Source organism: Synchiropus splendidus, chromosome 9, assembly GCF_027744825.2.
Source record: "Synchiropus splendidus isolate RoL2022-P1 chromosome 9, RoL_Sspl_1.0, whole genome shotgun sequence".
In the NCBI taxonomy this organism is placed as follows: Eukaryota; Metazoa; Chordata; class Actinopteri; order Syngnathiformes; family Callionymidae; genus Synchiropus; species Synchiropus splendidus.
Genome location: NC_071342.1, coordinates 22724481 through 22741062, shown reverse-complemented (window position 1 = coordinate 22741062; position 16582 = coordinate 22724481). Strand labels below are relative to the sequence as shown.

The window sequence follows — 16582 nt, the reverse complement described above, 5'->3', positions numbered from 1 at the left end:
GAGACTAAAGAGAGAAAATGAATAGGCCAGTGACGATGGCCTCCATTATTTGCCATGTGCATGTTCACCTATTTGACTTCCTTGTCTCCATCTCCTACTGTCTCTTTACCCGCTGACAGGAGGGTTCACTCTGCATTGGGCTTAGTCATATCTCTGGGTGTCATTCATATCAGGGTCAGTTGTCAGTAGCCTCCACTGTTACAGTGGAATTTACAGACACAAAGCCACGACTTAACATTTGTTGCCAGACAACAATTCTGTTCAGCACCTACTGACAGTATGGAACCTTCAAGAGACGGTCCATCTCACCACCTCTGTGTCCAGCACTATAACACCAGTGCGATGCAATAACACAAAGATGGTGTGTAATTTACCTGCAGCAGGCAGGTGACGTGTTCCTCCTCCAGCCGCTGTTTGGTCAGAGCCTGCTCCACATCCCAACCTGACACTGTGGACCCAGTTCCAAAGCCGGTTCCCTTGGCCCAGTACAGCTGCTGCTCCTCACTGGTGCCGGTACCATGACAACTGGACATCTGAGGCTGTAATCCACAAAGTGTGTAGGTTTAACAAAACATCCAGTCAGGTCATTTAAGTTGAACACAGAGACAAGTTCTGGAGTAACAGCGATCAACAACATCCCTCAAATAAATGATGAAGCCATTTCTCTCTGCGGGCTAATCCTCTCCCCGAGCTCCTCACCCTAAAGGTGCTGACAGTACAAATGACATCTCCGACAGTCAGCCGCCTCCCCATTATCGTTCAACAATTAAGCGACCTGTCAGGACTCACTAGGAGATATGCAAAGAGCCTTGAGTAAAGGCCAGCCAGACATCCTCTCATCAATAATGCCGGCTCGTTTCTCCATTGCTGACAGAGACCTGTGCTGAGACGCCCATGTGTTGCTGCTCCTCCACTGACCTAGAGCAGTTTCAACAGGCGAGTATCCACTCGATCACTACATTCAGCCCACTATCAAGGACACCTAGCTGTTGTCGACTAAAATTTTCCATTTTGGCAAGAAAAAAATAAAATAAATAGAACTATAAATCACATTGTATTACATGTGTTACGTCTTGAAAGCCCAACTGTTTTATTATGAAACTTACCAGTTACTATCTGTAAGTTCTGGTCACTGCTTTAGAGATGCTAAATTTTCATTGTGAGGATTCTTTTTAACAATAAATTCACAATGAGTTATCGCAGATTCTCACTGGACATAAAAGCCGGCACCTTCAGAACCCTGAACGCATCATTGTGGCATTTAAATTACAAATGCAGAACATTAAACTGAAAACTGACTTTAATACATTCGCTTCACACGATAGCAAGGACGTTTGGGAGGCTGTTGTGCAACTGTGACTCTTCAAAGCGATGGCTGTGGCCAGCGAACAAGCGGTCAAGTGAAGGTCGTTATTTGAATCACAGCCTTCACTTTTGAACAGCGTGACGAAGCAGCCAGGAAATGAAGTCCGTGAGCTCAAGATAATTGAATAGTTCTGAGTAAAAAAAAGTCAAATACGTCCAAGAAAAGTTTCAACTCAAGTTCCAACTGCGAGGTCACAGGAAGACAGTGAAGCTTCAGGAGTATGAGGTTCAGCATGTACCTCAGAGACACCGGAGTTGGCGTTGGGATTCCGGGGAGCGTGGTGGCTGAGGGCAGACAGGCAGGCGAGGATCAAGTGGATGGCTCCAATCTCAAGAGCCATACGCCGCAGCAGCACGCCGTCGTCCGTGGTAAGGTGGGTGCTGCTGAAGAGAGCTCGCAGGACATGGAATGGCAGTGTGGGCAGCACATTAGCAGAAGGGGACTGCAGAATGTGACCTGGAGACGGCGACAAAAAACAATCATGTTTATGAAACAGACATCGGGTTTCTTCCCCCACAATTGTCTTGACTCCAGATTACACTGACAACATCATCTTCCCAGCTTCACCGCCATGGACCCATGTTAGGAAAAACCCACTTCAAACATCATCTAGGCCAGTGACAACACCATGATCTGTTGTGAGAATGACTGTTCCTTCAAAAGCATTTCATAAGTTGCTGAAAACCAGATGTATGTTGCTCCCTGCTCACATAGTTTGACATGGCAATACAAACCACCACCTCAGTGAACACGTGTGAAAGAAATAGGCTGGCATCTAACCAGAGCTTGTCGATTTCATCTTTCATCAATTCTGAGATGACCGTGAACAAGAAGGGGGGCTTGTTCTGTGTTGTCTCACTCTGTATCACACACCAAAAGCACACAGGCAGAAGTGTAAAAGGAAAGAGAAAGTGTACTCACTGCCCTCGCCATCATCGGTGACACCCAGCACCAGGCGCAGCAGACACTGAGCATGCTTCCTCTCTTTCAGCAGGACCTCGGCATATCCGGGCAGACGCAGGAACAGTCCGAAGGCAGCCAGAGAGTGGGCAGGGATGGGCGACATGGTCTGCACCGAGGACGAGGCTGATGTGGCAGACGGCGGCTGCTGCTGTTTGCTGGGAGGAAGCTCTGTCACGATGGACTCAGGAGCCTCGTACACCAGCTCTCCAGACTGCTCGATGGTGATCCACTCGAACTGATCACTGTCCTTGGGCTTCTCCTGCGTGGCAGACGGCACCACCGGGGCGCTGACCTGTGACAGACAACATTCACACCAGTGTCAGCATGACTTTGTCGCACGCTTAATCTGCAACTGATGTCTTTTTTTTCTTCCTCAATGTCAGACATTTGTTCCTTCAACAGTTGAAATTATGGCATCAAAAATCGGCCACTGGTTTCTGAAGAAAAAGTTTACAACAAAAGTGGTAGACAGGGATTAGAGAAAAGGTTTTGTTTGTTTGGCGACATTGCGTTTTTTAAAACACTCAGGTCTTGCTGATTTGAAGAAACAAACAAGATGAAGTGTTTTCGTCCTCTCACAGAATGACAAGAGGGAGAGCCAGACGAGTGGGGCTACGTGACACTAATGAAACACTTCCGTCTCCATGACAACAAGGAACGTTGGATCCTGAATAATCCCATTATGTGACAGACAGACCACCACTTCCCAGCTCAGCCCCACCTGCTGGATGACGTCAGGGTAGAGCATGGGCAGCCGCTCCGCAATCAGAGCAAGACCTCCCATGCCAGCAAAGACCTGCAGCGGAGATTGGATGGGGTTGGTCTCCAGCAGGGACTCATCTGTAGCAGCATCCAGACAGTCGTCGCTCGGTGTCATGGGCTCGTCTTCTGGGCAGCTGTTCAGGATGTCTGCGTGGTCTGCTGTAAAGAGAGACCAGAGGAGCAAGTGAAACGTCAAACCGGTGTCAGGTCCTTCATCAACACTATGAAATCATAAATTTGACCTTGCACACCTCCACATGAGGAACGGTCCATATTTGTAGAACCTGCATATGTGTGCATCCATCCATGTCACCACTGCACTCTGTTCCTCTTTCTAATCCATATCACTTCTTTATGCAAGGAGGCCTCTGGCTCAGACCCTACCTTGTCCCGACACAAGAATAGATTGAAACTCAAGGGCCCACTGGTCAACTGCTCTAACCAACAACACACTTCACCATACACCCAAGCAGGTTGTGATGTGACAGACATGACTTCGGCACAGAGCTGGACACCATGGCTGCATGATAAATTGAATCAGATCCATGTTTCACATGTTAATCCTAATTTGATGACGTCCTTTGTCTGTGGTGAAAAGTATCAAGTAAGACCATCTTTCAGCCGACAGCTTAATGGCGCCAGCTCGGCTGATATCATTCCTTTAGAGTAACGTCAAAATCTGCAAATGGTGTTTTACAATGAACCTTTACTGGATCCACTTGGTTTTCCTATTGGCTGACGTCCTGCCTGTAAGACTCTCTCTACTCTCGAGTGACAGAATACGACGCGCCATACAACGTACAGCGTGGTTTTGGGGATGCGGAGGGAACTAACAGGACGCCTCGTGGAGAAGCACTGTCATAGACAGGAATTGAACCGGGTCTGACCACCGTCAGTATGTCTTCAGTATGTCAATAACCTTGAGCTCAAAAGCAATGGTGGCAGCCAGCACTACTCCATGATTCATTTTTTTTATTCCAGTGCTTTTATTATTTTTAACTTTATTGTTACCTTCTGGTTCTGTAGTTTTTGTGTTTTATTTGCATGTTTTCATATTCATCTATAAAAATTGTCCACACAAATCATATCGTCTTCAAATTTTGCAACCTAATCAATGCCTCATTTCTGAGTGGCTTGGTGTCTCTGATGAGCAGCATGAATCGTGAGCATCTTTTTTACTTTACTCCGACGACATCAGTCAGTCGCAGGAGCTCATCATTTCACCAGGAGAGTGATAGTGAAGATCAAATAGACAAATGTGCTGACCATCAATCTTCTGAGACAGTAATCTGATGAATGATTGAAATCAGGGATACAAGAAGATGTTATCCATCTAAATAGAAAAAGCACAACCTCAGCGAACACAAGTGCAACAATCCATTATAGTGAAGCCACAGCAATGAAGCCAAGCACTTGGGGTGTCTTGAAAAGCGCTATATAAAAATCGAAGCCTTATTATTATGAAGCCATTGTCGAGATTTGTCGAGCGTCCTGACGTCTGCATCTTCTGACCACAGGGATACAGCACATGTTCAGTGACAGCCAGATGTTGAGTAGGAATTAACAATGGTAAAGAGCTCAATGATCAGAGAGAGACTTGAGAACAAATGAGTTGTTGCTTTCCCATTAAAAAAATAGGTGCAGGGGAAGGGGGCGTGTCTGGAATCGTCTAGAACAGACGTGACGGTGAAGAGGAGGGGAAATTCTCTGGACAACAGAGTGTTTGTCAGAGAATAGGACAGTACCAGGACCAACGGAAAATAGATCTCATGATGAAAACATGAAGAGGGTACAATGCTATAAATAACAGCACATCTAACTACCTCGCTGCTCATCTGTCAAACCTCACACTGCAATATTCCGCATGCACACCCACAAACACGTACACACACAGCCGTAAGAAGGCATAACCACTAAGGTGGATGACAACTTTGACTCCTCACTTCTCCACATTCCTCACTATACTAACATTATCATGTCTAAAGCGGCTTCAGATATGCATTGTCACCCAGTGCGGGGCCTGGGGTTTGATCCCAACTGAGGACAAAAACACAGTCGAGGTCTTTGGTAAGATTCACTACCTTTCTCTGTGCGCAGCCTCTTGAAGGAGTCGGTCTTGGACAGGCCGGGGTCAGAGATAAGCTTGGAGCCCAGTTTGACGGTCAGGTTAATGGATTGGTAGCCCTGAGGCAGCTTGCGGTCGTACAGCAGCATCAGCAGCTGAGCCAGAGTCATCTCCGGTGGGAGGGGTTGACCTAAAGGAGGGGGTTGAGCTGAATCAAAAGAATCCTAATGTGAACTCGGGTGTCTGTGAATGGTACCTGGAAGCAGCTTGTGGTACAGGTGGAAGACTGGGACACTGATGGTTTTAGCAGATGGGTCCACACCAGAGGACGACGTCAACTTATCGCTCATCACCCGGCCCCTCCTGGAAGGCGGCCGCGGAGGGGTGGAGAGCGCGCGCTTGGATTGTGACTTCAAACCTGAAGACACAGCAACAGATGAAGTCAGAACCAAAACGTGAAAGTGAGAGCAGGGGAGGATTGGGCTCACCCGAGGCCACAACGACACTGTAATTGTCCTGGAAACCATTGTCAGCTTTCATCTTCTCCTTCTCCTCATGATTCTTCTTCTCCTTGTCCTCTTTCTGCTCATTGATCAGCTTGGCCGTGATGCTTGGTGTGTCTGGGAGGAGGATACAGAGAAGGAGGTCAGATGATCGACTGGAGTCACACACAGCTACTGCTTCTGCAGAGAAGCCTGTGAGAGGAAGTTATGAGGATCAACAACTGCAGGGTGTGTTCAGGGAACTTTGTATGTATACATTTCTTTTTTTTTTTTTACATCTGAGATTAATGTCGGTTTAGGTTTCTTTTGCAAGTCACACTCATGCTTTACTGACGCAAATCACTTTGGTCAGTCAGAGTTGTGAACGTTTGTTATGACTTTGTCAAAAGTTGAGTGTCATGTGGAAGAGAGTAACGATGAATGCACACACAGCAGCTGAGGCTCTGTGTGTTCAGCATGGTGAGAACAAACGCGACGGCATGTTTGTGTCAGGACGTCAGCTGGGCGTGCGTGTGTGGCGGAGAGGAGGAGTGAGGACAAAGTGGCCAGATGTGTGGCTGCACAATATTGATGAAGATGCCACAACAACCTTCTTGACAGTGAGTGAGTGTGACTCTCCCACCCCGACACACATTCACGCTTGTCATCTCTGCATATTTTATCTCGATTATCTTTCCATGTTTGAGGTCACGTGGGGTGCAGGGTTGAGGTGTTGGGGATTAGCTTCGTACAGGATCTAGCAGTTCAATCGACAAGAAGCATTTACAGCCCAGATGCTGGAACATACCAGAGACTCGGTCCAGGACCTCGGCCAGGGTGGTGGAGATGGGCAAGTGGAGGGTCCGGTACTTGTGACCGGCTCCGTACATGGGATGCTGAATCATGTGACTGGTGGCATTAATGCGTCCTTTGTAGAGCTGAGGAGACGAAGGTTGTTAGAACAAGTTGGTAAACATTTCTGCAGCTGATTTATTGTGAAGCTAATGAAAGCAGCGAGGCCCTCCAGCATGTCATCACACCTTCAGACGACTTCGCACTCATCAATTTGATTTGTCTTCCAGCTACAATAAATATCAAAATAAAATTTTATTGCAAGCTGTCGCCAGAACATCTTTGGGCCGAGTGAAGGACCTTGCCAAGTGTGGCGGCTCCGCTGGAGGGCGGGCACACGGAGAAGAGCCCATTAGAGCGACGTGTGGAGACAGCCAGGAGGCAAACCGACTCGCAGAGGGTAATTAGAAGCCGTTTGTCTGTATTCCGCCCCCAGACACATTAACTAAACAAAGTAGTGAGACTGTTTGGTGAGAGGCAGTCGCTGAGGTGTGGAACATTCCAGCAGCCATTCATCAGTTCGAGAGACAAAGAGCAACGAGGGTGAGGCGCTGCTGCACTGCACCCTGCTGATGACTTTATGTACTACAGTTACACTCAGCCAAAGCTACAAGGATCTGGTAATAGCATTTTTCTGGCTGAAGTTTCTTTGTTGTCTATTTGGAGCTCATGAAACAAGCATTGCACCACGCTGGTTCTTCAGGAGTTTGCCACTCAAGATCTAAGACTATTAAGGAATGTATGAGACCCACCGGACAGGGAGACTGCAGGAAGACGGTGACTTTCTCATCCTCCAACATAAGCTGCAGGAACAGCCTCCGGATGAAGCCAGAGATGTTTCCAGATATTGGCATGTTGCCACGCAGTGGAGCAGACTGGAAGAGTTCACAAAGAACCTGCAGGGAGAAGACGGGGTGTTTGGATGACGTCAAACATTTTCAGGTTCAACTGAGGGTCATGAAGGAGCATACCTGGGCCATGAGTCGCTGGTTGTTGGGGTGGCAGGAGATGCACTGCAGGAAGAAGGCCACAGTGGCGTTCTCCATGGCTGTTCTCTGCTGCGTCGTCAGACCTCCGCTATGTCCAGATGAAGCCAAGGAGAAGCGTGAGCCTGACGGCTGCGGAGTCTGGAGGTTGCAGGATGTGGAGCCTGTACTTAGAGGCTGGCAGCCCGAATTGGCACTGGCACTGGAGTGGCACAGCAGGAAGAGCAGAGCCGTCCACAGCGGGTTGACCTCTGGTCCTCCTAACCAGTCTTTCATGGCATGACTGTTGCCCACCTCGGTGAGGAAGCGCAGCACTGGAGCTGCGAGCTCTGCAGCCACAGGGGATCGAGCATGCGAGGCAGAGGAGCAGGGGTGGTAGTGGTGGTGTCGTCGGTCTGACATAGCGGCTGGGAGAGGTAGGTCGGCGCTTGCCAGGAGGCTGACGCAAAATTGGGCCAGACTGCGGACCAGCAATGAGGGCAGACCGGACTCCAGAAGCTGCTCGATGGCGCCCGGAGACTGGGAGGCAGCAGCCAGTGTGGTCAGCTGGGACTCTGACAGGTTAACTGGAGGTCTGGCGTGCTTGGAGTCGTCGGTGAGGCCGGCGGCGCTGGTGGTGGCGTCGTGCTGCTTCTTACCATCGTCAGTCATGGCTAGCCTTCGGTGCTGCGCCTGCGAGTGTGTAGCGCTGGGCGCTGACACAATGCCCATCCAAGACATGAGCAGAGAGAAGTAGCTGGGGTGGATGTGGCACATGGAGCACAGCAGGCTGTCCACGGCCTTCTTCAGCACAATGTTGCATGGCAGCGACATGGACCAGTTGTAGAGCAATCTGGAGGACAGACAGTCATCATCAGTGACAGAAAGACGTATCTACATCGTTCAGTTCAACAGAACACATGAAGATACTTGATGATGATGGATTAAACTTTCTGAAACAGCTTCATCACCCACACCTCGGGTAATACTGAAAGTATAGGTGAGCTTTAAGACACCAACCAGCTGTTTCACAGAATGATGTCTATAAACTCTGGAATCAAAGTCTACTCATTTACATTCGTGACCAGAAGCTGAAACATCATTTCAAGTTTTCCTCTAGGTAGGTTGTGGTGGTCCACAAACTGACTATCATATGGTTCTAGACAACACTGAAGCTGGTGTCATTTATATATGCAAAGGGGCTATAACCAACAATACTAACTCAAAGAGTTCTCTGTTGAGCAGAGCCGGAAGGTCGTAGTCCACAGGAAGCTCGTAGCTGTGCCACAAAATTGCTGCCACACAGTGAAGGTGGGAGGGTGAAGGCATGAGGAGACCGTACTCCCTGGTGGACGCAGTAGAAGAAGAACCACTTCCTGCCCTGGCGTATCCCATGGGAGTGACTTTGTGGGCGGCAACCCGAGAGGAGTCGTAGACCCACTGCAGAAGAGCCTGGATCCTGAAGAGGGATTAAACAGAGATTTATTTAAAATACAGTGGCTGTCTAACTGAGAAGGACAAGGAGAAGGACATTCAGTCTAGAGGGCAATATCAGAATAACAACTGCAACAGAAGAAGAATGAGTTAAGAATAATACCTGTCTTTGGTGCCCGAGTCCTGGGTGGTGCCCAACTGGTACAGAATGTCAATCGTAGCATCGGAGGAGAGACCGTTTAACCGCCCAAACAACAGTGGACTGTTCAAGTCTGGGGGAGAACACAAGGAAGTTAAGAGGAAGATATTCACATGATCAGTGGTGGTCAACTGACAGTGCTCTGCATTAATGGACATAGACCATGGGACTCACTGGCAGGGTCGGTGCCTGAGGCTGCACAGTTACGCAGCAGGATGTCGATGAGCTTGAGGCCGATGCGGGTGGACTGCAGGCCAATCTTGACCAGCACAGCTTCAATGTTGGGCGAGTGCATGCCGCAGTAGGGCGACATCAGCAGTGCCGCGCAGGTCTGCAGGAGATTGGCTGTGGGGGCTGCTGCGCTCGCCATCATGGCCTCCAGGTCGCTGACGTGGGTCAGACAGTGGTGCAGGAGACGCAGCCAACCGATGCTGGAACCAAACACAAGCTGCAGTTAGTGTGTTAGAGTAAAAGAATCCTCTTGTGGGAAATTTCAGCTCCACTGTTGACAAGTGACAGACGTTGTCTGCATGTTACAGAATCAGAATCAACTCTATTGCCATGGTCAGTGGGGATCGCACCAACTAGGAAAGTGCTTCGGAATAAAGTGCTGTCAACAAAATAAATGAAAACATAATATAATAAATAGCATGTAATTAGCATACACACATAACAAATTAAAGAGCATCAGCACCTGGTTTTAGACACCTGGTCCTCTGAAGGCAGGAAGGGGTTTTGGATGGTTGCGGATGAGGTGTTGCCAAAAGCCGTCAGGCCCAGAAGTTTGATCTGAGACAGTCCCAGTGTGCTGGCATCACGAGGCCGGTGCAGCCGCAGACAGACAGCAGAGGCCACCTCAGCCTTCACCAGCTGGATCTTGATGTAGGTGAGGCCGCTGGTGATGATGGGGGTGGAGAGGGGCAGCATGTTGACACCATCAGCGCTGATCTCCACAGAGACAGAGGAGGGGCAGGCTGGAGGAGACAAAGGAAGGTTAGATCTTGTGGTCTAAAATCAGAAAGCGTGTGGGCCCAAAAAACTGACTGGCTAGTGAGGCAAGGTGTGGCTGTATGTGCAGCTCCTTCAGCAACACGGCTGCGGGCAGGTGAATGGTCAGATCACACCAGGCCTCCTCTGGCAAGAAGATGTAAGACCAGGCTGCAGAGCGGGCCCTGCGGTGAGGTGGTGTGGCTTGTAGGAGGACTTCAGCTGGCTGAGCTGTCGGACTGCTGGACGTGATGGTGCCTGCAAGGAGAAAAATCAGCTGAGTCAGAAACCATGGGAGTTAAGGAACAAAGCTCGACCATCAGATCGGTGTGTCACCTAAAGGAGCAAAGTTGTGCAGCCCCTCAGCATTGTCAGGCTCAGATGTCATCACTCGGGCTTTAAGGTTCCCGTCTGCTGTTTTTCCAGGACCTGAGTCCAGGAACTTCATGATTGTGGATACCATGCTGCGCGCGGTGTTGACAATGGCCCGTGTGCTGGTCACCATGTTGTTACAGATCAGCTGGACGCCGCCTGAGGACACGACAGAAGGCTGTGACTCACCTGGCCCATAACTTGGCTGCCTCATGTGGTCAGGACAAATGTCCCAAAACAGATACATTTATAAAAAAAAAAACGTGTTGTTTTTATCATAAATCATTCTCAAAGACACTGCACGGCATTCACCGACTAATCTTCTGCTACTTATTTGGGACACTGGAGCTGCATTTGTGAGCTGTTCTAATCATCAGTCATATGGTCATATGGCATGCTTGAGGAAATGACGGTTCAGCCATGACAGTAGGACACTCACCCATGTCATGAAAGGCCTTGAGAGCCTCGCTGGTGTCCAGCACCCGGAGGATGAACCAAAGGAGCGGCTCTGACAGCTGACAAGTGGACAGGGACCCCTGCATAAGCATAAGAAACATTCACACGAGAGATTCCAGGATAGACTCCACACTTTGGTCGACTGAAGGTTTGTTCACCTGGCGCCCCATGTATCCACAGGCCATGTAGGTGAGAATAGGCTGCAGCATGACCTGCACTGAGGTGGCCCGTTTACTGAGGGTGGTGAGGATGGTAAAAAGGCCATCACCTACTGAGATGGCGTCTAGGCCGCCATGGATGTTTTCATGTTTGGTGAGGTGGAGCCCACTTGCACCTGAGAAGAAGTACAGACGCACTCCAGTCATTTTGAAAACCCATCAGTTACCCAGCCAAAAGGACCTCACCTATAATCATGGCCATGGCGCTGCTGTTGCACTGACCCAGTGCTGACAAGATCTGGCTCATGATCTGCTGGTTGGCCAGGACCAGATCAGCCACCCCTGCAGCAGGGGCGTGAGAGGACGAGGACCCCCCAGCAATGCTGCCATCCTTGCTTCCCCGGACCTTCTCCTCATCCGACACACTGCAGTCGGAGGCTCCACTGCCAGCCGGCGGTTGTCTGCCACTGAACTCTCTGTCCCCTGACAGGGTCAACTGCACCAGTACGTTCACCAGTTTTAGGAGGTCGAACATCAGTTGGTCACGTGTGGTTTCTCCACAGACAGCCTTGGCATCTCCCGGCCGGATGATGTTGGCAAACAGGCCTCCAAAACAGGCCCGTGCTCCCACCGAGCTGTCGGAGCCACTACGCGATACCACCTTGTCAGAGCAGGTGATGTAGTGGTGCACCAAGAAGGTGATGGACTCAATGACATAGGAGATAGTGGCCACTGACACAGCCTCAAAGTTCTGCTCCAGGGTGAACTCCAGCAGCTTCACCTGAGCATCCAGAGGACCCTGACCCGCCTGGAAGGGTCCCCTGAAAAGTGAGAACCGTAAAATATGTAAGTAACAGGCAGCAACAACATGTACATCATCATTAACCCTTTTTCAACAACAATTATACAGAGGGTCGTCAATAAGGAATGAACGATCACAAATGTTATCTTTATTTGTAGCGGACCGCATTGCTCAGATTTGTGTAATAACAATCAAATGAATATTGAAAGAATAATTGCCTAAAAAATGATTTGACTCATCGCCCAACATGGTGAAAACACAAATGTCTTGTGATCAGTTCAGTTTATGTGAAGAGACCGGGTGATCACAGGAGGAAACACACTACCTCTCTGTGGACAGGATGTGGATGAGGTTGAGCAGGAACTCGCTGAACATTTGCGGACAGGTGGAGGACAGATGCACCTGCAGGCGGCTCAGGAACTCGTGCATGGCCTGGGTGGCAGTGGGCCCCACCTGCGAGCTGTGCTGGCTGGTGCCGTTGGTGCTGCTGCCTGAAAGAAAGCGCACCAGGACGTGGACCAGGGTGGGGTCGGACACCATGTCCTGTGCGGTGCTATCCTGAGAGCTCATGGTGTTGCTGGAGCCTGGGAGATTGGAGATGGAGGAGGGAGGAGGGAGCGTTTTGAATAGTTGCCTTTTGAATTGCTACAATAACTCACATTGATAGTTAGACACAGCCTCAGTACAAGTATGTAACTCACCAGAGGCTGGCATGTTGGTCATGAGGGTGAGTGAGTGCAGCACCAGACACCAGGTTCTCAGAGAGGTGTTGGGGTACCATGCCAACGCTGTGAGGAAACTGCTGATGGATGCTGCAGACAAAGACAAACAGACTTGACAAACCACATACATCTTCAGAGCTCCAGGTGAGAACACAGGTGAGCAGGAGGTTACCTTGATTCAGCGGAATGGTGGGCACTCTGCAGGAGTTAAACATGAAGATGTCGGAGCCACTGTCCTCGCTGGCTGCAGGGTTGGTGTTTGGACTGAGAGTGATCCAGAGCTGCAGCAAAGACTCGAGCTGAAAGGAACAAGGTCTTGTGGTTATTCAAGATCACCGAGGTGCTCAGGACCAGCTCACCTGACATCACCCGTGTCACAATGTGTGTAACCATTACACTGCTTTCCCACCATAGACTCTGTCTCAGCTCAAAATCTGTTATGCTAAAAAATCTGAGGTGTGAAGCAAGCAAACCGGCCATGGACATGAGTCTGTCAGGAGAGGTGGATTTGGGACCATGCTGCTCATTCAACATTCAACACGTTTGCCTACATAGCAGATAGTTGAGTGGCTTGCACGATTGCACGATCACGATTTGGGCTATTTGGCTGAAACACAAAAACCAACTTGACTGAACACACAGAACACTAAGATTCGCAACATCATCTGTGAGCAGCCTTTCATACAAACATGGTTCTGGTTCTCAAACTGGCGTAATTCAAGACTTGTAGAACCACTGTGCTCTTTCAAAGCAGAAACTAAAGCAGCAAGGCTCTACAAACTGATGGTCTTGAGATCATGGCTACTGTAAAATGCTGAAGTGAAGCAGGAGTGACAGAAGTTTCATACTGCCACATGTGACTACAGAAGAAACACTTTCATACTTGCATCAATAAAGTGGTCTGGATTACAACAGAAGGGGAACATGAATACGAGAGGGGCTGACCTGGACGTGGTGAACCTGGAGCATGGAGAACAGCTTATTGAAGCAGGAGCTCAGCATGGGGATGGAGGACGACTGCACGATCAAGCTGCTGGCAGGAGGAGAACCTCCTCCGTGGAGCGCTCGGAGCAGAGAGTCGTCTGTGCCGTTGGTGGCCTGGTTCACTGGAATCATCAGGACAGTCATCAGACCTGACCTGGTAAACCCCAACTCCAAGACAACAACAGTATCCAGCGTTCAAGCCTCCCCATCGTGAACTCTGTCAGCAGTGGCTGTGTTACCTGTGGACGAGCTGGCCGTCAGCGCCTGGAGGATGGAGTCGGCCTGCAGAGTTGCCATCATTTTCAGCAGCAGCTCTGCTTGCTGCTCCAGCCCAACTTCTAACCGAGCGTCCAAAGCTGAAGATGAGAGTTCTGGTGGTCAGTGGCAGGAAGATGAAGAGCAGATGATGAAGTGGATTTGTTACTCACCCTGCGACACTGACACAGAGAGACCTTGCGATCCTGACTTCTCTGTGGCCACTGGAGGTTTGGACACGGGGATTCCAACACCCCCATGTGCGTACGGACTGTAGCCGTACGTGTCGTAGTCGCCGCCCCAGTACTCATACCAGGTGCTGCTTATAGGCTGAGGACAGATAGAGGGGATCGGGGGGATAAAAGACATTGGGGACAGAAATACCAAAAAGCTTCCACTGCCACACAAATGAGTGACGCTCAGGATGAGTCCAGGAAAACAGAATGATCCCTCTTGGTCATGCAGGAAAAGACTTGTGAACCGACTCACTCTACATTGCCAAGTCATGAGGAGCGCTGCTAAATGAGGCTGTTTGGGCCATTGAACCCACTACTGTTTTTCTTTCATTATTTCATGTTTTAATACAACATGACTGAAACACTTATTTATTTCCAGGCAGGATTCTCTTTGTTGTTTTGGCTGGTGTCATTGCTTTCTCTTCCTGTTTCTGTGGCCACTTGCAGCCATTTTCGGAATGCAGAATTTTGGAAATATTTACTCCAAACATCTGGCTGGTTTAAAAAATAAATAATAATAGATGAATATATGTGAGGGGATATGCACAAGAATATTCTAGTTTTCACTAAATCTAAATCTAATTTATCAAGGCTTCATGCATCTTTGGCTTCAGTTTTGTCGGCTGCTCAAAAGGAGTGAAGACAGAAGCTTAGTGAAGGGGAGGGAGAGAAGGGATGGGAGGGGAAGAGGAGTCGACACCTACCTTAAACACTTTGGCGGCGAGCGGATCTTTTTCCAAATCAATATCTAAAGGATCAATATCAACATCCATCAGGTCTTGTAGCAAGTCAAAGTCTATGTCTTTATCTTTTTCCAAAGATGACAGAGGTGGAGCACCTTTGGATAACGAAAACAGCTTTAATATTGCCAAGCAAGCACACTACGAAAACAAACAAGCAACAGAAAGTCTTCCTTCTGCACGTTACTGGGCAATTTTAACGCCGGTCAGGCTGGACTCTCAACCTCCCACAGCCTTGACATTTGATTTCATGTCCAATTGCTAAACCTACTCACACTATAATGGTACTTTGGAAAACAGAATAACACTTGAATGGAGAATAGATTGATCATTTTAGTGTGTGTGTGTGTGTGTGTGTGTGTGTGTGTGTGTGTGTGTGTGTGTGTGTGTGGAAGCTGCAAACCCACGCACTTTGGAATACTGAGGGGGTCCCTGGAGTACCTGCGATGATATCGGGCACCAGTGCCTCATCAATGCTCTCCACCAAGGGGATGGGGGTTGGCTGGGGCAAGGAGTCCTCTGGGTCGGTCACCACGAGCGAACACGAAGCCCCGACCTCCTCGCCCACCGCCACCTCGTCCATCACGTCCATCATCCCCGGAGACAGCAGCTCACCTGGGGAGAGTCACACGAGTTCAGGACCGTCACACATGCTGAATGTGAAAAGGTAATGTCACCCATGATGTGAGGACAGAGACCTACCCGACAAGATGTCCTGCAGCATACATGTGAGTGAATACTGAGCCCAGGCACCACCCCAGGAAATGTCTCCTCGGTTGAAGTCAGTGCCAACGAGCAGCAGCAGGAGTCGCTCCAGCTGTTGCTCAGACACCACCTCGCACAGGTGGATGGTGGGTCTGGTGGCGTTGGCTATCCTGGCAAGGACCTGAGGTGAGCAATGAAAGACAGTTGGGTCACACACTCTTAAGAATCAGTGGTGATGCGGCTGAGCGGGGGAAAAAATAACCTTGCAAACAAATAGCAGCAGGTCGGCGTGGCATGTGAAGTCCATAGAGAGTAAGAAGAGCGCCAGCTTCTGGACCACAGATATGCAGCGCTCGTGGGACAAGGTGAAAGGCAGCGGCTCCACCTCGGGGGCTTCTTTGGCAGTTGTGTCAACGTCCAACGAGGATCGCGGCCACTCGGCTGTTCGCCTCAGTCGGATCAGGTCTTTAAAGTGCTGGAGGAGAGGGCAGGCAAGAACTAGGCTTTTCACACATTCTTCAGATCACAACGTGCACCAGACAATGACACCAGGAGCAACTGAAAGCCAGGGCTGGATCTCTAACCTTAGATGTGGCGTGTCTGAGTTTGGCCTGCTCCACCAGCAGCTTGTAGGAGGAGCCTTTGTTGCTTTGGATCTTCTCCTTCTCGATCTGCTCCACCAAAACTTTCTGTTTGGCTTTCAACAGATTTAACTGCTGCAGTGAAAAGGGGAGAATCAATACTGGAAGAGTATGCACCATTCATCACCCTGCTGGCTGGACTTGTTACTTTACAAATGACAAACATGACGAGTCCCCCTGAATGCTATCACTGACACCCTGCGGAGTAATTCGAATGACCAAGTGCCCCCCGAAGAGACTTTAATTCAGGCTGGAGCAGGACAGCTTTACCTGCTTGTGGTGGACAAGCTGTTTGCGGATCTTCCTGGAGTAGAGTCGGTCCAAGCTGCTGCTGCCCTTTGCTGAGCGGATGGAGTTTGAGGACTGAAGGTTGTTGTTGATGAAGCTCCACTGAATTCCTGGCAAATGTACAATGACGACATTTTAGTTTAAGAGC

General features: G+C 49.5%; 1 protein-coding gene across 4 annotated transcripts in view; it reads right to left on the bottom strand.

Annotated features, from left to right (window-relative positions):
• The window catches only part of birc6 (baculoviral IAP repeat containing 6), a 66863-nt gene that overhangs the window by 32483 nt on the left and 17798 nt on the right, over nt 1–16582 (bottom strand). For 2 of the 4 annotated variants that reach the window (XM_053874726.1, XM_053874729.1), the window contains exons 34-64: nt 16417–16544; nt 16090–16221; nt 15768–15980; nt 15503–15686; nt 15212–15415; nt 14765–14898; nt 13998–14154; nt 13809–13925; nt 13531–13691; nt 12758–12884; nt 12565–12675; nt 12189–12447; nt 11308–11882; nt 11062–11237; nt 10887–10983; nt 10412–10606; nt 10133–10333; nt 9783–10062; nt 9263–9519; nt 9053–9161; nt 8678–8914; nt 7462–8308; nt 7243–7386; nt 6447–6576; nt 5645–5776; nt 5413–5574; nt 5173–5346; nt 3051–3250; nt 2288–2621; nt 1605–1822; nt 375–539 (exon numbers count right to left, since the gene is read on the bottom strand). In XM_053874726.1, coding sequence (XP_053730701.1) covers nt 375–539; nt 1605–1822; nt 2288–2621; nt 3051–3250; nt 5173–5346; nt 5413–5574; nt 5645–5776; nt 6447–6576; nt 7243–7386; nt 7462–8308; nt 8678–8914; nt 9053–9161; nt 9263–9519; nt 9783–10062; nt 10133–10333; nt 10412–10606; nt 10887–10983; nt 11062–11237; nt 11308–11882; nt 12189–12447; nt 12565–12675; nt 12758–12884; nt 13531–13691; nt 13809–13925; nt 13998–14154; nt 14765–14898; nt 15212–15415; nt 15503–15686; nt 15768–15980; nt 16090–16221; nt 16417–16544 — 6560 coding nt within the window. The remainder of the gene's footprint in view (nt 1–374; nt 540–1604; nt 1823–2287; nt 2622–3050; nt 3251–5172; nt 5347–5412; nt 5575–5644; nt 5777–6446; nt 6577–7242; nt 7387–7461; nt 8309–8677; nt 8915–9052; nt 9162–9262; nt 9520–9782; nt 10063–10132; nt 10334–10411; nt 10607–10886; nt 10984–11061; nt 11238–11307; nt 11883–12188; nt 12448–12564; nt 12676–12757; nt 12885–13530; nt 13692–13808; nt 13926–13997; nt 14155–14764; nt 14899–15211; nt 15416–15502; nt 15687–15767; nt 15981–16089; nt 16222–16416; nt 16545–16582) is intronic. The other 2 variants (XM_053874730.1, XM_053874727.1) reach the window with 2 other exon arrangements.